Below are 24,894 nucleotides of genomic sequence, written 5' to 3'. Positions count from 1 at the left end.
GATGGTATAGTCATTTACAAAGCAGAGTAATAAGAACTACTGCTTGTTTCAGACTCAGCATCCTCATCTGATAAGACACACCCTGCATCATCTTCAGAAACCTCTGCTTCATCATCTAACACCTTGCTAACTATAGATTGTATTTGGGGAGGGGTGGACTTTGCACCCTTTCCTGCTGTTTTTGTTATTATTCTTGAAGTCTTCCAATCATAGACATGGTCTGTGAAAATTTTCATTCTTGTCTCTAGATGATAATTCTGACCTAAGAACCCAGGAACTTGCTCTGAACCATGCTGGCCTTAAACTCAGAGATCTCCTTGCCTCTATATCCTTGGACAAAAGCCTTGGGCAACCACTGTGACTGCACCTAAACATTTCATGGCCACTCTGCCTCAAGATTCAGATCAAAATTGTTTGTCATCCTGAGTCAAGATCTGGATTTTGATCCTGTGTCTTATAGACTCAAAATCTGATCACATGTGTGTCCTGCATTTCTTTATTGTAGTTCATTCCAGGTAGAATCAAGTTGACAACAGGGAATAGACAGCACATCCTGACAGCTTAAAGTAATTTCATACATCTTGTTATTTTTTGTGATATTTTATTTTCTTGAATAAAAGTTAGAGTATACCTAACTGGTTTTCATTATAGCTGGTAAATATAAAGTTTGAGGAAAGATATTATTTTCTGAAGAGCAGGAATACTTCATTTTCTATTATTTGATTCTATACTATTCTCTTTGATTTGCTGTGGTAAACATGCTACCTTCTTTTCTACAGCTTGAAAACTCATCATTTTGATTCATCCTATTAATTTAGACAATTGGGATAATGTTGCTTAATATGTAATCTCTTCGCTTTTTACCAGGCCATATTATAATATCATACTTTAAAACATATTAGTGAATTTTTGTGAGGGGTTTATTGTCATCACTGTTGGTTCTTTAAGTCTATCAACAGTATATTTCAAAATTTTAGTGTTTAGGGAGAACATTCATTTTCTTCCATTTTATAAGAAATAGCAGTGTTGTATTTCCAATGTATTCTACAATTAGCTAATAACATTAATATCAAGGTCAAATCTTCACATTAATAATTTCACTTATAATTTAAAGGTTTCAATTTTATGCACCCACACGTTGCTATGATAATCAAATATCCATCACCATGTAGTTTAAAACTATAGGATCTTGTTCCTTACCAACTTGTTTTTGGCTTCATCAAATGTCCTTTCCCTGTTCTGTGCTGCAGACATTCGAATCAAGCTTTGTCTGCAGAGTAAAGAGGTAGATTTCTAGGGAAACACTGTCATTTATAAGAATGCCCTTGGATAACATTTGATACTAACAAATGAAGTATCAGTTTGTGACCAGTCGTTGGAATTAAAGCTCCAGCATCAATTCCGAAATTTTTATGTTTGTCTTACTAATGGCATATTTATTAATAAGTATTTCTGAGGCAAACCAAGGGAGATCATGTGGAAGACTTATCAGGGAAAGGAGGATGGGAAGAAATCTGAGAGCCGATTACAATCTGCAGAGGGTAATGAGAATACAGTCGCTTATATTCATACCAATTCTCATTACCATCTTTGTCACTACAATGGATTTACAGTGCATCATTTTCCATCCTTGTTATAGTCTTTGTCAGAAAAATGAGACATCATCCATGCCATCTGCCTTTCTCACACCCCTCCCTTATGCTTTATTGTATTTTTTCACAGATTGCATTAGAGAAATAAATTGAGTAGCTCAGATGAAGTCCATGGAAGAGCATCGATAAATATCGGAACAAAGTCCCAAATCATGAATCCACAGGCCAGGTAATGGAATTGCATGACCAAGTAAGATAATCATAGATAAACATGCTGCTCTGAAATTAAAATACATGCAAATGTATTCTTTGTGTAAATGGTGTAAATATGTAAAACTTATATAAAATAACCACAGTTGTTTGTCACAGGAATATTGAGAACGTAGTAACAAATACATTGGATCCTACCTGCTTCCCAAAGCTCTTTCTGCCCCTAGGTCAAATATACATTATACATAAAAGGAAATACATAAAGGCATACTTTATATTGCTTCAGTTTTTGCCTTTTATTTTATTATTATCATATTTAAGGCTATATGCTTTTAGATGAGCTTTAGATACAAAACAAAATTGAAATTCAAGTACAGAGAATTTGCACATACCTTACTCTCTTCCTTTTATTCATTTCTACATGCAATAGTGAAAGGAAATAATTGTAGCAACTGACCAACCTGCACTAAACCATCATAGTGCCTCAAAAACTGAGTTTACATTAGGATCCAGTCTATCACTTATGTGTTTGTTTGTTTGTTGAGATTATAATACAATTGCATTATCCCTCTTTACTTTCCTTTGTCTACTCTTTCATATAAATCCTCTTTGCTTTTTTCATACCCTTGTTTTGATCGTGTGTACACACATATACTTAAAAATACACATATATTCCTGATTATACAAGTACAAACTGCTCAGTGTGTAGAATGTTATTTGTATGCACAAAATAGAATTCCACTTTTATACCTTATATTGTATGCATTTTGATAAATATGTACCTGACATTTACTCATAATGCATCATTCAGATTAGTGTGACTAATTTAAGAATACTCTGTGATCTTCCCATTTGCCTATCTTCCTCACCAACTGTCAATTCTTAACCATTTTACCATCTTTATAATTTTTTCTTATGCATAATTCCATATGGTTTGAACCATAAACATGTAACCTTTCATTTTAGTTTCTTTTACATATTTCTTCATGTCTTTCATGTTTTGTCAGCTCTGATCTTTTCAGCAATGAATAATATTCTATGTTCTAAATAAAATGAAGTCTGTTCCTCCTCATTTTGCTTATAGATACATTTTGGTGATTCTGAATAGTGCCATTATAAGGCCCAGTGTGTAGGTCCTTGTAGTAATATATTTATGTCCTATAAACCAACTTGAAAGACTAAAATTGCTGGATCTTGTGGTATGTAAGAAGTTTCCTAAGAAAACATCAATCATGCTGTCTCCTTTGCACCCCAAACAGAATTTTTGTTGCCCTGGTTCTTGACCAGCACTTAATAGTATCGATGCTCTGAGTATGGGACATTCCAATAAGCAGATATTTGTATCATTTTAAGTTGGAGCTTAATAATATTTTGTTATAGAAGATCTTTTCACATGCTAAATTTATATCTGTTTACTTCTTGGTGAGATAACAGTTGATATCTCTTGTCTATTTATTTTAAGTCTTGCTATTGAGTTTTAATAACTTTGTCTTTAATGATCACTGGTCTGGTAAAGTTTATGGTAGATACTTTTCTTCTCTGCACATTATCCTTTACAGCAAAAAAAATATGTTAATAAATGCCAGCCTTTTTCATTATCTCTTTCATGCATTATATATTTTGTGTGCATCAAAGAGATTACCACTGTAGGCCATTAGTACCTCTCAGTCCTCTCACTAGGTTGTCATGTTGCTCTACTCAATTTCAGACTTAAAGCTTTTAATTCTTAGGCACATTAGGTGAGAAACTCTCTACCTGTATGGTCTCCAGCTGGGCTTGAGAATTAATTAGGCTTTAAAATGATTAGAGGAATGAAAGAAATATAAAAAGCACACGAATTTTTACAAACTGGTAGCCCCAATAGAAAAATGAAGACCCAATGTGTTGATAAAACCTAAGCACTTTTATACTAAGAAGGGAAAAGAAAATTTTTCAAAATTAAAGTTAATGTAGGGACAAAAGGAAAATGGGACTATTAAACCATGTTCTCTCTAAAGAAGTCTCTATGACTCAGCCCTCTATACCTGACAATGTGAGTATTCTGTTTCAAATTGTAGGCTGAAAGTTTAGTAGTTGGATTGGTGTCCCAAGACCTCCACTAGAAGTCCTGGTTATAGGAGATGGCCAGTTCAAGCTCTATAGACAACATTTCTGGGAGTCTTAGATAGTGTCATTCTAATAGATTCCTGGGAGTTTCCATACCTTGCCCCTGAATTACCTCCCATTTCCAGTTATTTTCCCTAGTACTCTCTCCATCCATCTTCTTTCAACCTGATCCCTCCTATTCCTGTACCCAGTCCTACATCTATTCTACTTACTTGTCCCATGGAGATTTGCACACAACTAAAATGTACACCACTCGCTCACTTTTTTCTATAAAGTATCTGCAGAAGGCAAAAGGCAAGGAAGGCTAGTTTGTTTAAACAACAAAACAGGGAAATGAATATATATCTAGTCAGGTAAAACAGGATTGACACTAGACATCTGGGAGACCATTACTTAGCTAGTGATGTCTATCACCTGACATCCAGGGAACTCCAAGTAAAGAGTGATACTATATCTATTATATAATGTTTTATGGCAAAATGCCACCATTGTCTGTATGTTATGTGAATATGACCTTGCGGACACATGGGTGGTGCTTCACCTTCAGCCTTTGTCACAAGCATGACCACCAACAGCATGTATGTGCTTCTTATGTGCCTGTACCCATTTGTGTGTGTGGACTCCAGGAGGCACCTGCCACCCTTGAAGACTCTGTGATGGTAACTAAATTTTTATATCTTATGACCTCACTCTCCTGAGGTTTGGGTTTCCTTCCTCTCTTTCAGAACTTAAATAACATAGCATCACTTTTTTTAAATAAAGAAAACCATGATTTTAAGTGTAATTTCCATTTTTGTCTTTTATCTGACATAATTATTTTTACCTATTCTATATAATTACCAAATATACAAGAGATTGGCATTATTTATGTTCACTGTGATAGAAATAGATGTCCTGATTTATTCCTCCTGTCCAGATGAAATACTGCATGACCTCAGTCTGCACTGAGCTCACAGGAACAGAATGATTACTGGTGTAGGCACCAATGCTGTTAGTCATGTCCGCTAGCTAAGCTGTGCTAACCACTGCTCTACTCTCTCAACTTTTGAGACTAAATATGTTAATAAGATCTTGAAGCATTTGTGGCCTTTCTCCTAACTTATTTTACTTAATAAAATAAATTTTATGTCAGTAAAAATTAAAAGTGTTTAATTTTTAAAGTTGAGTTGAAATCCATTACGTGAACATCATGCTTTTTTATTATTCTTTAATCTTCTTTTTCATAGTCCAGTCATTATACCCTTCCTGGTCTGCCCTCTGACTGTTCCTCATCCTATACCACCTCCAATCATTCACTAATGACTAATTAGGTCAAATACATATCTTTATTTTTGTGAATTATAATTCTAGTGGATACAAGAGGTCAGGTAGGTCATTAATATATTATTTCCATATCCTTTAGCTATAAATACAGATATAATATTACCGGATTGTGTTCCAGATATTTTTATTTGAAGAAACATGTTTTTTCCATATGGTTTAGCTATCTTACTTTGAAAGCAACCGTGTGCAAAGATTCTCCCTTTCCCAGCAGCCTCTTGAATACTTATTCTCATTTTATAAAGAAATAATGCCCAAAATACATATAGATCTCCATCAGGTCAACAGTAAGAAAATAAGTCAGTTGAACAATGGGAAAAGTATTTGAATAGATACTTCTCAAAGGAAGACATTCAATTAATGGTCAGATATACATTTTTAAGAAAATTATTACATTCCTAATAATGACAAAATGCAAATAACCAAAATAAATTTTCACCTCAGTGGGTTTTCTACTGCTGATAATGCAGACATAGTTATTATAAACAGCCGTTTTACTTCCATGATTACCTTGTACTCTATAAGCACTTGGTTTATCATCCCCAAGCTCCTCCATCCTATCTCTATCATCTATCCTCATTTTATCCCAAACACTAAGCATATTCAGTCGTGAAGTATGTTTCTTTATGTTAAACACATGGATTGTTAAATGCTGGAGTACTAGAGTTTCATTCCCTCAAGTTACTTTCTCCTCTGTGAGAATGGAATTCCAGTACTAAATCCAGAATCCACACCTTTAGCAACATGTACATCAGGAGTATTAGAGACATATTTTTCATTTAAAAATCTATCCAGCTATACTTTATGGGGTATCTAGTTAAGGGTTAAGAAATAATTATACATGATATATGGGGCAGGGGGGGGAGCACTAGCTGCAGGCAGCCCAACAGGCAAGGGCAACATGGTGCCTATAGGGAGCACAAAGCCTGAACCCCAGTCCCACACTGTGGTGGGCCTGACTCAGGCAGGGGCCAGGGCCCAGCGGGTGGAAGGGGTACCCAGTACCTTGGACTTGGAGGTGAGGGTGGAGACCTTCTGCTGACTGTCAGGATGCAGAGAGCAGAGTCCTCTGGGTCCCCTGCAGCTTGGACTCATCAGAGGCAGTAGCCCTGATCTCCTAGGACCACTAGGAAAGAGGTCATCCCTGAGAGCAGATAGAGGAAAGGTGGAAAGTGTTTCCGAGGCCCGTGGGTTTGAGGACAAGTAAAAGAGTAGAGTTCCACTTCATTCAGTAGGTAGAGATGATTGAAGGACACTGTCCATCCCCATCCAACTGTAGGGGGCTGGTCTCAGGCTAGCTCAGGTGTGAGCCCCTTTGGCTGTATAGCTGTAGTCATTTAAGACTCCCCCTCCCAAGATCCGAACACTAAGGGCTAAATCAAGGAAGATGATAGCTTCTCCACTTACTTAGAAATGAAATGGATGCCCTTCATGGTACCAGCTCCTGTCCTGAAAAGAGTCATGGCTATTTGTAAGGAATGCTGTGACAGAAATGTCTCTGTGGGATGAGAAGCCTTGTGAGATGAACCTCCAAAGACCCCTGTCACAACATGAAGCATCTGCTGGCCCTAGCTTGACATAGATTATCTCACTGTACCCTCTCTAAGTCCCTAGGAAATATTGTTATCTTAAAAATGAAGACCACAGGGCCAAGAGAGGTTAAGACACCTGCCTGGACCACATAACAGTACAGAGCCAGGGGCTGACCAACGGTCCAACCTCAAGGCCAAAGTCTCCTGTTGTGAGCTAGGGCAAAGGCGTAAAGAAATTGAAGGCAGGTCAGTGTGTGTGCGTGTGTGTGTGTGTGTAAGAGAGAGAGAGAGAGAGAGAGAGAGAGAGAGAGAGAGAGAGAGAGAGAGAAAGAGAGAGGAGAGAGAGAGGGAGGGAGAGAGAGGGGAGAGAGAGGAGAGAGAGAGAAGAGAGAGAGAGAGAGAGAGAGAGAGAGAGAGAGAGAGAGAGAGAGAGAGAGAGAGAGAGTCCACTGAAGACAGAGGGTGGCATTGGATCCCCTGGAACTGTGGTGAGCAGCCCAGTGATTGTTGAGACAGCATCTCTCTAGCCCTTCTGAAGGAGCCTTCTAGTTTCCGGTCTGTGCATGGGATATTGTGCTCTCCTATAATGAGTTGTTAGCAACGTCCTTCCCTGTGAGGGAAACGAACTGCTGCATCCTGCACAACACAGGCTGTGCCTGGAGAAATAGACCCATTGGCCTAATTGATTCCAATTATCCACGGACTTGAATTAAACACGAGAAGGGCCTTGTAGAGGTCTCTAAGCATCAAGTATTCGCGTGTACTCAAGTGCATAACACTTGGTGTTTTAATTCTTCTGTTCCCCACCACCACCCCAAGCCTTTTGTGGGACTGGCGTTATCCCAGAGCAGTTGATTCCATCCTGTGGGCAGAGTAGACACAAACACAAGATTCTCAGGGTTAGGCTTTATTGAATACACTGAAGGCTGAATGAGGCCTTAGGTCTCTTCAACTAGGGGAGAGCAGACTCCACAAGGGGTTCCCAGGGTTCAGGGCAGGAGAACACACCTGGCTTCCAGCCAGCCAGCCCTTCAGGGTGTCTCTGTGCCTCCCCAAGGTCTGAGAAGTCTTGGTAGGGAGGGTGGAATTTGGAGGGGGTGTTCCAGTGGGTCTCCGCTGCTCTGGAATTAAGATGGCGACTTTCGGGGAATAGACCCTAGAGACACAGACGTCTTTTAGGCAGAAGGCCTGGGCTTTGGGGACACAGTGCCCTCTCTTTGCTCCTGAAGTAGAGACCTGGAACACTGGCTGGGTTTTGGTGATTGAAGGTGTACAGACCGGAGGCTCCCGGCTTGGAAGAGTGTGCCGGTGATTTGAACTGATGCCTTGGTTGCTGGCTTTTGACTCTGGAGGGCCTCTTCCTGAGACTCTGCTCCCTTCGGACATTTTCTTGGCAGCAGATGCAAAGCCTTGGCCTGGCCCCGAGGCAGGCGGAGGCCGAAACCAATGCCTATTCGGAGAGGCCCAGATTCCTGGCCCGGGGCATGAGGCAGTAGTTGAGGGAAGGCAAGCAGTCGAGGTATAGTCTTGTACTTGAGGGTGGGGCAAGATGGGGTACGAGGCTGGAGGCACACTAGACATACGGGGTACTCCACAACTGGGGCCGGTCCGCTTGTGCCTAGCCACAGGCGCTGCAGAAACTCTAGCTGCAGGTCTCTTGCAATTCTGCGGTGCCCCACATTGGCCACCAGGACTTGGGCGAGGGCCCCTGGGTCCTTGAATTCTGCAGGGTCCACCTTGCTTGGCACACACCCCCTTCTCCCCCCAGAGGACCTGATGCTTCTGGACTGGGTCCATTGCCACGCTTGCTTGCTACTCTGAATCCCTCCAGAAGGTGAGTTGGGGATGGGGGAAGTGATCTTAGATCTTGGAAAGTCCTGGAGGCGGAAAGGGGACTGGCAGGAGTGAGGAGAGGAATTCTGTAGCTGGGTAAGAGAGGAAGAGCCAGTTAAAGGAGGAGACACACAGAGCTGATAGTTGGAGGGAGAGGCGGAGTGTGGAGAGGGGAGTTTTTCACCAATGTAAGTATAGTTTTGGCGAAAGCACGAAGTTCTTGGGAGAGAGGAAGTGTAAGGAAGAGGAACAAAATCAGGATTCAAGTCGGGAGAGTAGAAGTGAGGTCCAGGAGAGTGGGTCTGTGTCAGAGAAGAGAAAAAATAAGCCTGGGTCGTGGTGGGCAAAGGTAAGTGGGAAGACGGGAAAGTCTGATGAGAGAGAGATGCTAAGCTGGATGGAGGGGAGTCCACAAACTGTGAGAGGACCTGAGGGAGACACCCTGGGGGGACTGTGTTCTGTAGCAGCCCCTGGTCCTTGTTGTGAGGCAACATTGCCTCAAATCCAGGAGGGAAATGGGTGGGGGGTGGACAAGACCAGCGGTAAGAGACCTAACAGTCAGTGTGGAGATCTCTGAGGCCAGCTGTGGCCGATGGTCAAGACTGCCTTCTATGCACAGTGCAGCCGCAGCAGCCTCGTTCTTCTGCAGGCATCAGCAGCAGGCCAAGGGGACACGCAGATGTGGTGTACTCAGTCCAGAGCCTGCATCCCTGGGGAGCTGGGGGACAACCACAACTATCTGGGTGGAATCAGGAGGAAGACACAGTCTGTAGGACCTGCGGAGAAAAAGACAGAGGTCAGAATGTCAGGATCATTGGTCCGCTTCTTTGGATGTAGTTCAGCAGGTAGACTGTTTGCATAGCGTGCGTGAAGTCCTTGGTACGATCCCCAACACCACGTAAGCGCGGCTTGCTGGCACGAGCCTGTAATCCCACCTGGGATATCAGGAGCTCCAGGCTAGCCTGAGCTCCACGAGTCTGTCTCAAAACAACAAAGACTAGCAGTCTGTCACCTTTGAGGTCAGAAAATCTGGCAAGATGCTGTGGAGGTTAGAAAAGTGGAGATAATGGCTGGAAGGAAGGAAGGACTGAGGGGAAATGAGCAGCAGAGAGCAGAGAGGGCTAAGATGGGAAAGGACTGGCGAGGACTGTGCAGTGCTTTACCAACGTGCGTTCTTTCTGCCGTTTTGGAAGACACTTCAGCAAATATGGGACCTGGAAGAGAAAACAGTCACAGTCACGGAAACGGTCTATCTCCCCTCCTCCCACTTGACCCTCTGGACTCCTAACCTGACTCTCACCCAGTATTCCAGTCCGAGCAGTGCCCTCAGTCCTTTTTCTGGTACACAGACCTCTTCTGTAGTACAGGGGTTTGTCCTAATCCCGATACACAGATTTTGTAAGCATCCTGGTTTTCTGGCATGCTGGTTCCCCTGGCCTCTTGTCAGCATCAACACCAGAGTCCTTCTCCCTCAGCCTGGTCTTGGCTGAGAAGGATTATCAGAGCCAGTGGCAGCAACAGTAGGGCCAGCTGATAAAAGGCTCCAAGAGACTAAGGCTTTGCCTAAGGGGCGGCGTCGCCGCCCCCAGTGGGAGCTGAGGGGCTTGCTCCCTGAAAGCAGCTCTCCTCTCTGGCATCAAAAGCCTATGTCACAGAGGTCAGATAATGACATCATAGATTCTGCCTTCTCCTCCCCCTCAATGTTCTGAGTGTTTCTTGGGGACCTGCAAAGGCTGTTTTGGTAAAATTTGTCAGAATTGTTTGATGTAAAACCACAAATCGAGCTCTGCCATATCTGCTCTCATCCCTCTCCAGGAGGCAGAGCAGAGCCTTCCAACTTACCTAATCCTTGAGGAATGAATAGTTTACAATCTTTACATAAGTTTTTAATAATAAGACCCAATGTGATCTCCAGTACATTTTATTAGTCTAACATATTACCTTAAAGTATCAAATAGGAAAATTAGAACATTAAGAAAGGATATAAATGTCAACAATATTACAATACAGATATTAGCATACAGTATTTGTTAGAGGAATTACCCTTGATGTCTTGGTAATTACAAATTTGACAAAATCTATACTCAACATAAGAAATGCATTTGGTAAAATTCAATATGAAAATTATGACTATTCGATTAAAACGAGCATCTTTTCATAGAAACATACTTTTCAGTTTTGATCAGTGTTGGAACAAAGATGGAAGAGAGACAGGAATTGGCCAAACGATGGCTGGCCCAGCTTGAGAGGCATTCCATGGGAAAGAACTAATACCTGATAACCCATAGAACTTAAATCTTAATAGAAGCAATGATATTTCAATATATCAAACATAAAAACAGTTTGACAGAAAACATAAAAATCGTAAAGAATACCATAGAAATATACTTCTCTAATCTATATCACAGTGGAGAACCTTTGGGTGGCTTTTCTCAAAAGTATGCTTCTGTGTCCCAGAGATGACTTAATTCCCTCCAGCTTCTTCCTTGTTAGTAATGGAGGATGGTAAAGGGGAGTAATGAAGGCTCATCTTTGCCATGTACTGTACTTCTTCAACAGACACCTGTGCTTCACCGAGTCTCAGAGGCTGTTGTAAGATTTTCTTGCTTTCTTGGTTCTCTGAAGTCTAACTTCTTGAGTTCTTTGCATATATTGAATATTATCCCTCTATGGGATGTAGGATTGGTAAAGATCTTTTCCCAATCTGTTGGTTGCTATTTTGTCCTATTGACAGTGTCCTTTGCCTTACAGAAGCTTTGCAATTTTATGAGGTCCCATTTGTCAATTCTTGATCTTAGAACGTAAACAATAGTTTACGTGAACAATAGTTTACGCTCTAAGAACACTAACAGTGTTCTGTTCAGGAAATTTCTCCTGTGCCTATGTTCTTGTGGCTTTTTCCCACCTTCCTTTCTATTAGCTTTAGGGTATCTGGTTTTATGTGGAGGTCATTGATCCACTTGAACTTGAGCTTTGTACAAAGAGATAAGAATGGATTTATTTGCATTCTTCTACATGCTAACCACCAGTTGAACCAGCACCATTGCTTGAAACCATTGTCCTTTTTTCCACTAGATGGCTTTAGGCCCTTTGTCAAAGATTAAGTAACCATAGATGTGTGGGTTCATTTCTGGGTCTTCAATTCCATTCAATTGATCTACCTGCCTGTCACTGTACCAATACCATGCAGAGTTTTTGTTTGCTTGTCTGTTTTTGTTTTCTTTTCTGTTTTCTGTTTTTGTTTTTATCATGACTGCTCTAAAGTACAGCTTGAGGTCAGGGATAGTGATTCCACCAGAAGTTCTTCTATTGCTGAGAATAAAGAAACCTTCTACTCAAAGAACAAAATAAAACTTCATATTGGCTTAATTAAGTTAACTACATGAAACTAGTTTACGAATAATTTCCCAGTTACCTATTTGCCAACCTTTAGGTAAAGACACATCAGAGCTGCCTTTCCATACGGACATCTAAGTATCTCTGCAATACCTTTTATTAGTTGGTATGATCTGATTTCTTGTATTTCTTCAAAATAAACTTTAAATTGAATCCACATTTGTGGGATTGTATGAGATTGCAATCATTATATAGGGTCCTATAATGAGAAACCTTGGCTTTCTGTAGCATAAAGACCCCTTCAGAGATGAAACCTTTGAAACCACACAGGTTCTCATCAGACAGATTTCTTCCTGGATCTTTGATCTCAGACTTACCCCAAACTGTGAGGAAAATCTATAGCTTTTAAATTACCCAGTCTCAGGTACTTTGTTACAGTTGCTAGAATGGACAAATACAGATTTTTATCATACACTGTTGCATCAAGATTCTGAAAAAGAACTGCAGAGATAGTTCAGTCTTTAAAGAATAGACTCATAACCAAAGCATCCAGTTTTCTGAAAATTAGCTGTCTTTTTAACCCATTTCCATATAATCATTGTCTAAAACTATTCAGCTGGCTTAGCAGAGAGAAATAGAAACAAAGAATAACATTTTCCTTTAGTTAACTGTGGGAAAGATAAAAGCCTACCCTGGTGAGAGATGACAGATACCTAGTCAGAGCAGAGAAAAGAAATGAAAGGAAAACAATGTCTCTGTACTACCAATCACTTAAAGTATGTGGTCATCACAAAATTCTCTTAGTGTGCAGTGATGTCACTTAATAGACATTTTAGGTAGGAGAGAAGAATAGCTAGCAAGGCCATTACCACATTTTCAGGGCTCAGAAGAAAAAGGACTTGAAAGGAGGATACCAACTTATTTTGCAATAAATTGTTTCTTTTCTCCCTGTATATAGCCTTTTCTTCTCCTAATATAGCCAGTTGAAATTCCTTTGTTACACTCTGGTACTAAATTTTTCCACCTAAATAGTTTTGTAAATGGAAAATCTATAGTTCATCAAAAATACAGAACCTCAACATCTTTGTAAATAGAAATTTTCCCCTAGAGTAATATCATCATTATTGTTTTTTAAATCAACAAGGTCAGTAGTACAAAAAATTGGTAAACTGGGAACAGGAAAAACAACTGGACTTCTGGGACACAAGTTTGACAAGGCAAGGAATCTTACAGAGAAGGCATAGTCACATTTCCTAAAATTATAAAATATACCTTCTTTTAAGCTGGAAAACTATGAAAAGCTCATGTTCTATGGAGTTATGTTTTATACATTATAACACAGGCACAAGCAAGGAGAAGAGATATGTTCTTTTTAAATGGCTAAGATATAAGTGGCTGGCAATGTTATTCTGTTTGCGATGATGATGAAGATGATGATGATGATGATGTGATGATGATGATGATGAGATGACCATGACAAGACTCTATGTAACTCACAACCTTGAACTCTGTTTATGTACTAGTATATGCTCAGTATATGTGAAGACTTGTCTTGAACTTACAGTAATTTTTTTCCTGCCAGATCCTCCTGAGTATTGGCATTATGCAGGTATGTCATGCGTACCCAGTTCAGATATGACTACTGTGTGAAAAATACTCAACCTTTGGGAAGAGTCTGTGTTTTTATACAAATGAATCATATGGCTGAATGGAAGTTGGGACTGTGGATCCTGTTGTTTGAAATGCAAGACATATTAAGTATTAAGTGCAATCTTAATTCCTATACTTTTTGAGAACTGGAAAAGACAAGAGACTGAAATGTAACAAAATAGAAAACAAGAATGCTAACAGTTCTTATGAATCTAAACAGGTGGAACACTGAGAAATGCAATGAGTCTTTTTCCTGAAAATACAAATGTTGTGCTGACATGTGTTATGCTTTGCCTCCTGAAGCCAAAATATTATGGTCCATATCAGAAAGACACTCATGAGGCCTAGAAGTAAATATAGCAGCTTCCATGTGGCTATTGACAACATTACTACATCCATGATATGAAAACAAAGCAAAACAAACAAAAAAACCTCCTTAGACATATTAGCACATTCTCAAGACTTATGACCTCAAGAGATTATTGACCAGTTCCATCTTGCCAGCAGAAACGGACAAAAAGACTGAATCACAAAACAGTAAAAAATTGCTGAAAATATTCTTTGGTAAAGTTGCAAATAAAAATCTAAAATACATAAGGTGGTAAACTACAGATGAAATTTCACAATAAAAATATGAAAGACATAATTCTAAGGCTCCCTTGTCCACGGATGCTTTATTCTGCCCCCGTCATAGATCATGTTTATTTCTGGTTGGAGAATGTGGTCCTTTTTAGCCACATAGTCATTCTGTTATCATAAAAATCAACTCTGACATATAATACCTAAAGAGGGCTTTTATAGACAGGTTTCTAGCAACTCTTTACATATATGTGCTTCCATGAGTGGGTATGCATGCATGTAAATTGCCATTCCTCACTTAGGCATGGCAGTCTAACACATGACTTTATAACAGGTGCTTCAGAATGTGAAATGGAATTCTCAAAGTGTGCCTTCGGGCTCCCAAGTGTTCACCCTCTAAAAATAATAGCAACATTTTCCTTTCCAGTTTCTGTCCTTGTCGGTGTATTTTTAGAGCTAATGAGATCACATTTATAATCCTAGGGAGTAGATGGTTTTCTTTCTCAAGGCATTAGTGAGCAATTCGGTGCTTATGAAGAAGCAATTTAGTGAATGGCACCCTAGTGGTGCAAGAAATATTTCAAGGACTATTACATTCAGAGAAATTGAAAAATTGGTGGATTTTTGCATAGCAGAGCCTGGCAACAACTGAACTCTTGAAAGTTTTAAGTGATAAAATATCTCAAAATTAATCAGTGTATCTTCTACCATATGTAATGTGATTTAGACACTTCTAATTAGTTTATTCTGTTTTTTCTTCTAAAATGAGTATTTTCTTCCACTTAATTAATAATTCCTTGTTCCTTTAGTTTTTCTAGATATTCTTTATCTGAAAAAACTTGAAGGTCAGACTTTATTTTGAAACAGTGAGGATACAGAATATTTAGATTCTAATGTAAGGACTATTAAGGAGAGACTCATACTGTAGCTGTGCTTTGTTTGGGTAAGTGGTTGGAATAGATATTTTTCAAGAGTTTCTGCAAATAAATACATACTTCACAACAGTAAGAACAGAATTGGAGTCTCATTCTATCTGGGTCCCAGTATTATCAAGATATTTTTATTAAATTAATATTTATTTACATTCCAAATGTTGTCCCTCTTCCCAGTCCCCACCCCCAGAGTTCTTCACCCCATCACCCCTCTTCCCCTGAAAAGGTGCTCCCTCATCCACCCACCTCATCTCCTTCCAGTATCCCGCTTCCCTGGAGCATCAAGTCTCTACAGTAACAGGTGCATTTTTTCCTTCCAAGGGAGACAAGCCAGTCCTCTGCTACATATGTACAGGGTGGGGGCCTGCCATGCACAAACCCATATATGTTCTTTGGTTGGTGGTTTAGTCTCTAGGAACTCTGAGGGGCCCAAGTTAATTTATTTGCGGAAAAAGATGTTAAAATTTAAGATTGACATTAGGCTTCCTATAATTATTTGTTAGGCTGGTATTTCATCCATTTAGAAATTCTCTTAAATGCCCATGGCTGCTATACAAAGAAGTTGCATATACGACCATGAAATAATATTTAATTAACAAAAGCTGTGTTAAGTATAATGCCTTAGGGTTAATATAGTTAAAATGGCCATCTTGCCAAAAGCAATATACAAATTCAATGCAATTCCCATCAAAATCCCAACTCAGTTCTTCATAGAGTAAGAAAAAGCAATTCTCAAATTCATCTGGAATAACAAAAAACCCAGGATAGCTAAAGCTATTCTCAACAGTAAAAGAACTTCTGGGGGAATCAGTATCCCAGACATCAAGCAATACTACAGAGCAATAGTGTTAAAAACTGCATGGTATTGGCACAGCGACAGGCAAGTGGACCAGAAATGAATCTAAACACCTATGGTCACTTGATCCTCAACAAAGGAGTGGAAAACATCCAGTGGAAAAATGATAGCCTTTTCAACAAATGGTGCTGGTTCAACTGGAAGTCAGCATGCAGAAGATTGAGAATTGATCCATTCTTATCTCTTTGTACTAAGCTCAACTCCAAGTGGATCAAGGACCTCCACATAAAACCAGACACACTGAAACTAATAGAAAGGAAACTGGGGAAAACTCTTGAGGACATGGGCACAGGGGAAAAGTTCCTGAACAGAACACCAATAGCTTATGCTCTAAGATCAAGAATTGACAAATGGGACCTCATAAAATTACAAAGTTTCTGTAAGGCAAAGGATACTGTCAAAAGGACAAAACGGCAACCAACAAATTGGGAAAAGATCTTCACCAACCCTACATCCGACAGAGGGCTAATATCCAATATATACAAAGAACTCAAGATGTTAGACCCCAGGGAACCAGATAACCCTATTAAAAATGGGGTACAGATCTAAACAAAGAATTTTCACCTGAAGAAATTCGGATAGTCGAGAAGCACCTTAAGAAATACTCAACATCATTAGTCATTAGGGAAATGCAAATCAAAATAACCCTGAGATTTTACCTCATACCAGTCAGAATGGCTAAGGTTAAAATCTCAGGAGACAGCAGGTGTTGGCTAGGATGTGGAGAAAGAGGAACAGACCTCCACTGCTGGTGGGATTGCAAGATGTCACAACCACTTTGGAAATCAGTCTAGTGGTTCCTCAGAAAACTGAACCTGACACTTCTGGAGCACCCTGCTATACCACTCCTGGGTATATACCTAGAGGCTTCCCTGGCATTCAATAAGGACACATGCTCCACTATGTTCATAGCAGCCTTATTCATAATAGCCAGAAGCTGGAAAGAACCCAGATGTCCCTCAGTGGAGGAATGGGTACAGAAAATGTATTTTCACAATGGAATACTACTCAGCAATTAAAAACAATGAATTCATGAAAATTTTAGGCAAATAGTTGGAACTGGAAAATAGCATCCTAGGTGAGGTAACCCAATCACAAAACAATACACATGGAATGCAATCACTGATAAGTAGATGTTAATTAGCCCAGAAGCTCTGAATACCCAAGACATAAGTAGCATATCAAATGACTCCCATGAAGAAGTAAGGAGAGGGCCCTGATCCTGGAAAGGCCTGTTCCAGCATTGTAGGGGAGCACCAGGACAGAGAAAAAGGAGAGAGGTGACTGGAGAATGTGTGGAGAGGCTTATGAGACATATGGGGAGGGGGGAACTGGGAAAGGGGAAAGCATTGGGAATGTAAACAAAGAATTTAGAAAATAATAATAATAATAAAGTATAATGCCTTAATTTCTATCACACATAGCAATTTATGAATGCTAGAAACAGAAAATATTCTCAACAAGAATGAACCTAATGACAAACTTTTACTTCCCCATGACTTAGAAATGCAGAAAAACTTATGGAATATATCATGATGTACTTACCTATTATTAGACTTTATTTTTTTTTCTCATCTTGCTATGTGTTCTTCAAGAATTTCATGTTTTGGCCACATTCTCACAACCAAACTCCTTCCAGATTTGCTCCCATCTCTCTACCCAACCAACTTTGTGTCCTCAATATTTTTAATAGCATCAAGTAGCTTAGTTGTTGTCACTATGTGGCCTTTCATTGACCTAAACTCTTAACCCTCATCAAAGAAGGGCTTTTTGTTTTTAAGTGTAACTGCTGGCAGTTACATTGACTGGATTACCTGGAAAAGGAGCTAGGGATGGATGAGAAGGATGGAAGAGAAAAGAATGAGACCAAGACAATGGATTGCTGATCAAGGCCCCAAATTTTAATGGCTGACTCAGAATTTAAAGTTAGGGGGGAAACCCTTCTGCCAAGGTTCCAGGGCCTGTTCAGGAGAACCAGGTTGGCTGCTCAGTGGGCATTGGCTCCACTGCTCTGGCGTTTTGCCTGCTTAATTCAGAAAGTTGCAGATCTGAAATAACAATGGACTTGACCTTGGTAAGAGAGCTCTACCCTAGGTGGGGCAGGCTGTGGTTAGCTCTGAGGTCTGGAATTCCTGCTCAAAGGCTGGGAGGGAGGGCACATTTCAGTAGAATTGGTCAATATGTTGAGACTAGCAATGGGATGGAAGAATGTTCAGCCCATAGTTAAATATCTGTATAATACCCTTCTTTCCAAGCCTCCTGGATCATTATGAAAAAGGGGGCAGGAAGAGTGGGTAACACTACATAGGAGCAATGTTTTCCACATAGGCAGGAAATTTGTACTATCAATCTTCAAATTTTGCTTAAAAATTACTTGCGACTAGCCAAGATATCTTAAATAGAATTTTAAAGAGCAAAATCTAAAAAGTATAAGAAATATTTCTCTATAAGAGCAATACTCCTAACAACAACAGAATAAAAAAGTTAATTAACTGATTTTGCTGGAAAAACAGACTCAATGAAATGAAGAAATAAAAAATAATTTCAGATATGGGCATCAGCAACATAGGAGAAAGAAGCACGTGGATCTATATGATTTCAAACCCAGTGAGATTCTGTCTAAAATGAAAAACAATTAAAATTGTTTCCAATGACATTGGCCATTAATGAAAATCAAAGGGCAGGGAGAAAATAAATCATTTTGAAAATCAAAGAATAGAAGTTAACATGTTTAATATATATCTAAGTAAAAAGGTTATTGATGATAGCCACATATACAAGAATACAAGTAAAACAAAAATGTGCATATGACGTTAGAGTCAGGCAACTGCTCAGTTTCCATCCATTTTAAATTAAGGAATGAAATGTTAACAGATATAGCTCAGGAAGTTCCACATCTTCTCCGTTTACAAGGTTAACTAACACTCAAAGGAAGTAAAATTCACCTAACATAATCTTCAAGAGACTGGAGGTCCCAAGGAGTTTAGAGGTCTGGTGAGACAAGGGTGGGGATGGAGTCATCCTCCTGGAGACAGTGAGGCAGGAGGAGGGATGGGATGCGGAACAGTTCGAGGGTGGACCAGAGGCTAATAAAACCTAGAGTTAGGAAGGAAGGAAGGAAGGAAGGAAGGAAGGAAGGAAGGAAGGAAGGAAGGAAGGAAGGAAGGAAGGAAGGAAGGAAGGGAAGGAAAGAAGATCCTAAGATATCAAGTCATGGATATGGGCACTAATTTACTACACCTTTAAAATTGTGAGTTCTCTTCTTTCAGTTTTCATAAATACTACCTGAAAAAAATATGTAAAATGTCATCACTACCTCTGTGTAGAAGCTACAAAATCCAGGGCTAATGATTTGGTTCAGGGTACAGAGTGTTTCTCCAACATGAATGAAGTCCAGAGTTCAGTCCCAGTAAGGAATAATCTAAGCATAGCTGCCCATTCTTATAATTACTGCATGAGGGGTGAAGATAGGAGGATTAGAAATTCAAAGTCATTCACAACTGCAAGCATGGGACAACAATGTCTCAAAAAATATACAATGGAAAATTGAAAGCATCTTTAATAAATGGTGCTGGTCTAACTCCCTGTCTATATGTAGAAAAATGAAATAGAGCCATATTTGTCACTTTGCATGAAGCTCATGTCCAAGTGGATCAAGGACCTCAACATTAAACCAGATACACTAAAGCTAATGGAAGAGAAAGAAAGAAAGAAAGAAAGAAAGAAAGAAAGAAAGAAAGAAAGAAAGAAAGAAAGAAAGAAAGAAAGAAAGAAAGAAAGAAAGAAAGAAAGAAAGAAAGAAAGAACATTGAACTCACTGGTGCGGGGGTGGGGGGATATCCTAAACATAACTCCAATGGCTTATGCTCTAAGATCAAGAACTGAAAAATGGAACATCATGAAACTGGAAGGATTCTATAAGGCAAAGGATATAGTCACTAAGACCAATTGGCAACCCACAGATTGGGAAAAAATCTTCACTAACCCCACATCTGATAGAGGGCTAATGTCCAAATATATAAAGAACTCAGGAAGGGAATAACCAAAAAATCGAAACAACCCAACCAAAAGATGAGGTATAGAACTAAATGGAGATTTTACAACTGAGGAATCTCAAATGGCTGAGAGACACCTGAAAAAATGTTGAAAGTCCTTACAGAGAAATGAAAATCCAAACAACGCTGAGATTCCATCTTACACCAATCAGAATGACTAAGCTCAAAACCTCAGGTGACAACATATGTTTTCAAGGATATGGAGAAAGAGGAACACTCCTCCGTTACTGGTGGGATTGCAAACTGGTACAACTCTCAAAATCAATCTGGAGGTTGCTCAGAAAATGGGAAATATATCTACCTGAAGACCTTGCTCTTAGGAATATATCCAAAAGATGACCCACCATGCCACAGGGGTACGTGTTCTACTATGTTTATAGCAGCCTTATTTGTGATATACAGAAGCTGGAAACAACTCACATGTCCCACTACAGAATGTTGGATACAGAAAATGTGGTTCATTGACACAATGAAATACTTCTCAGGTATTAAGAATGAGTTTTGTAGACAGATAGAACTAGAAAATATCCTGAGTGAGGTAACTCATAACCCAAAGGACGTGTATGGTATATACTTATAAGTGGATATTAGCCAAAAAGAAGTACAGAATACCAAAGATACAATCCAAAGAACTCATAAAGGTCAACAATCTGAAGTGCCTAAGTGAGGATGCCTCAGTCCCACTTGAGAGGGAGGTAAGGATCTGGGAGTCAGGGGCGAGGGGAACCTGATCTGGCATAGGGTAAGGGAAAAGAACTGAAGCCCTGAGGGCCAGCAGAAAGAATGAAAACAAGCAGCCTCAGGAGACAGGAGGTTGGTGGGACCCTCCAGAACGTACCAGAGACCTGGGAGGTGAGAGGCTTGCAGGACTCAAAGGAAGGGACATTAGATGAAATGCCTGACAGGAGGGGAAGCGAACTTATAGAGCCCACTTCCAATAGGAAGACAGGGTATCAAATGAGGGAGATGGGGGCCATCCCACAGTCACAACTCTGACCCATAAATGTTCCTGTCTGAAAGAATTATAGGGATTGAAATGGAGAGGGGCCTGAAGAAAAGAAGATCTGAGACAGGATCAAAGTGGGATCCAGCTCAAGGGGAGGTCCCAAGGCCTAACACTGTTACTGAAGCTATGGAGTACTCACAAAAGGGACCTAGCTGATTGCACTCCTTAAGAACCAACAAACAGCTGAGTCAGATGCAGATATTTGTACCCACCCGAAGGGCAGAAGTGGTTGACACCTGTTGCTGAATTAGGAAGGCAGAAAGAAGCTGAGGAGAAGGGAGACCCTGTAGGAAGTCCAGCAGTCTCAATTAATCTGAACCCCCAAGATCTCTCAAACACTGGACCACCAAACAGGCAGCATACACCAGCTGATATAAGGCCCCCAACACACATACAGTAGAGAACTGCAGGGTCTATGTTCATTAAGAGATGATGAACCTAACCCTCAAGAAACTGGAGGCCCCAGGGATTTTAGAGGTCAGGTGGGGAGGTGGAGTGGGTAACATCCATATGGAGACAGGGGGTGAGGAGGAGGTACAGGATATGAAACAGTCAGAGGGTGGACTGGTGGGGATAAAATATGGAGAGTAATAAATAAATAAATAAATAAATAAATAAATAAATAAATAAATATTTTTTAAAAAAAGAAAAAGTAATCTAAATTGATTTTAATATAGTTACTTAAATGTGTCCTTATTTTTTTGCAAATAAGATGATTCTTAACAATATTTCTGGGAAGGTATTTAAATGATAAAATCAGAGAGAACATAATCATTTTAAGCTAAACTGATGTTTATATGACTATTTTCTGTGAAATTTATATGTCTAAACATACATTCTTACTTTCCTTCTGAGATTGCCTCTATAAGAGGAACTGCTGAAAACGTTAGATAAGACAGAAATCACTAGACCCAGTGCTTGAATTTATGTCTAGATCTGGTACTAAATGAGGCTCCAAGTTCTTACTGCATACGCGCCAAAACCATATGCAGTAGTTATTGTACGAAGGCATTGTTATGATTGTATGAGATTATCAAGACAAGTATTCTATTTAGTTCTTGCTAAGCACTCAAAACTGAGCTGCTAGAATTGTAATTATATATGTGTTGTACTTAAAAGAGTACAATTGGAATCATGTGAGTGAGCAATGCAAAACGACTTCCAGAAGAAAATCCCTCCATACAGAAACAGGCTTGTTTTCAGTGTTCAATTCTCCCTCACCAGGTTGCCGTTTCTTATCACAGTTCTTTTCCTTAGGTGGTTTGCTTGTTTGTTTGTTTTGAGGGATTGTGTGTGTGTGTGTGTGGCGGGGGGAAGATAGAGTTATTTTTCAATTCCTTGAGGACACAAAAATTCATTACATTCACTTTTTAAATTTTATGTTCATCATTCTGACTAATTTTGTCACCGAACTGGCACATAACTTTTATAACTAAACCATAAATGTGGTCTACATAGTAGACTTTAAAAATTATCAAGTGATTCATAGTTTAGTCCCCTCTCCTTCCTAGTGTTCTCAACCATGAGAAAACTTGCTCATGGTTTTAAACCCGTAAGGTGTTACAGCGAGCCCACAGAACAATCCAAGACCAGTTGCATGGGTGAGGTGATCACTGTAGAAAGCAAAACCAAAAAAAGTTTCTTGGCTGCCCTCCTGTAACTGTTGACTATGTTAGATGGGTTTAATTTATTTTTTAAATATTTTACTTTTGTGACTATCCAGTTTATATTCTGCGTGATTATATTCAAAAGGTTCATAGATTACCAATTTGATTTGCCTTCCAATTCTTTTTTAAAATTTATTTATTTTTATTCTTTAAACATTTTTTTACAGTCCAGATTTCATCCCCCTCCTGATCTTCCCCCACAACTTCTCCCCATCCCATACCTCTCCTGCCCTCATCTACCCCACCCCATCAGGCCTCTCCACTCCCTGGGGCCTCAAGTCCCTCTAGAGTTAGGTACATCTTCTCTCACTGAGACTAGAACAGGCAGTCCTCAGCTGTATTTGTGTCAAGGCCGCATATTTGCTTGTTTTTTATATGAAAAACAAAAGTGTCCGTGTAGTAACAAAAGAGAAGAATTGGACACTGGACGCTGATAAGCAGAGAAGTAACCATGAGGTTTCCAGCTCATTCTCAGGATGCACCAGTAAGTACAGTGGTGAAGTTAGACATGTGCGGGCAGCAGTCAATAAATCACAACATCTCTCATTTCTTCTCTTTGTTGGTTTTCTCTTGTTTATTTACTGGTGTTTTAGCCTACTTTGTGTCTAAGATTAACTTTCAAGGAACAGAAATCTTTTCTCACAGTGAAGGCTGAGAAGTCCAAGATTGAGGCTACTTTCGTGCTATGTTCTCAAGAAGAGGAGGCATGACATGTTTGCACACAGGAAAAAGCAGATAAACAAAAGCAACAAACTTTCTCCAAGGCCATTAACTGTGGTATTAGCATTTGCCAAAGATTCCACTTCTGACACTGTTGTATTAGCGACTAAGTTCTAATCTGTTTACATGATGGTACCATATCTAGGCCTTGTAGTTGCCTGGTTAATTCACTGCCCTTTTTCCTTCTTAGCATGTGACATTTTTCCTTTACTTCCAAATATTGCAGCTCTATACAACTCGGTTTTTTGTTTTGTTTTGTTTGAGACAGGGTTTCTCTGTGTAGCCTCGGCTGTCCTGGAGCTCACTTTTGTAGACCAGGCTGGCCTCGAACTCAGAAATCCACCTGCCTCTGTCTCCCAAGTGCTAGGATTAAAGGTGTGTGCCACTACCGCCCGGCTAGAACTCTTTCTTCATATGTGTTCAACTTATCCCACATTGGTTATTGTAGTCTGTAGTTTCACCTCAACTTATTTGATGAAGCTTACAAAATTTGAATTTTTAAACTCTAGCATGTACCAATGATAGCTGCTAAGATGAGCCCCTGAACTTCTCTTTCAGGATTGAACAAACAACATGCTCTGCAGCTTCATAGAGCATTGTGGGTCTTAGTTCATATTATTTTCTTATAATGACATTCACTACAAAGGAGATGACTTCTCTATAGTCACATCCTTGAGCTTGGGGAAATTGTATCCAACAATAAACTTGCTCTCATTGTTCTATCAATATTCTTGTAATGAGTTAGGTTTCGTTCTGAGAATGAGTCTCAGTCGAACCCCATCATTGCACAGTGCTAATTCCTTCAACAACCTCTCCCTAGGAGATGTAGACTGAGGGCACTTCCCCTAATGATTGTTCTTCATAAAACTTAGTATTCTGAGTCTATTTTGAGGAAATATAACATTGGATTCAATAACCTACTATACAAGACATACTTTATGAAAATCCAAAGGTTTTAAAGAATATTAAAAGTCATGCTCATTGTTTTTACATAATATATGTATTCTCATTTATATTTTATTCAGGATCATTATGTTTTAAATCCTAGTAGCCATCTTCATATATATAGTCCAATAATTTTTCATTAAAAAAACATCAGCTATCTATAGCTTGAAAGAAGCCCTTTGTATTTCTGAAACCAAATTCAGCTCAACCAGCAGTTTCCTGATTCTCTCAATCAGAAATTTGGAACAGTACTTATCACAGAGGCACCAAGTTATTCTGAGGATAGCTTCAGAGAGGAAGTAAAATTGAGGCAGGTATTTTGCTCCAAATCCAGATCAAGAAGAATGTGATGTCAAACAGAATGGAAAGAAAACCTGTGAACCTTGCTGAAGTAGTCAGATTAAAGAAGGGGCAGAAAAGTAAATTGGTAGAGGAAATGCAATTGAGAAAGCATTGAGCCTGAGAGAGAATAGCAATGTATACAATAGATACCTCAGTTATTGTCAATTCCATGTATTCAGGTTCCACTTTGGAACTTTGTTGTATAAGGTTGCT

At 39.5% G+C, this 24,894-nt stretch overlaps 1 protein-coding gene across 1 annotated transcript; it reads right to left on the bottom strand.

Moving 5' to 3' along the window:
* Positions 1-7,935: 7,935 nt before the first annotated feature.
* Positions 7,936-9,087, bottom strand: LOC127695910 (proline-rich protein 30-like). The gene has a single exon (XM_052198174.1). It carries the CDS (start codon positions 9,085-9,087, stop codon positions 7,936-7,938), a length of 1,152 nt encoding a protein of 383 aa, XP_052054134.1.
* Positions 9,088-24,894: the final 15,807 nt, after the last annotated feature.

This window comes from Apodemus sylvaticus, chromosome 11 (assembly GCF_947179515.1).
Source record: "Apodemus sylvaticus chromosome 11, mApoSyl1.1, whole genome shotgun sequence".
NCBI lineage: Eukaryota > Metazoa > Chordata > Mammalia > Rodentia > Muridae > Apodemus > Apodemus sylvaticus.
This window is presented reverse-complemented; position numbering and strand designations above follow the sequence as displayed.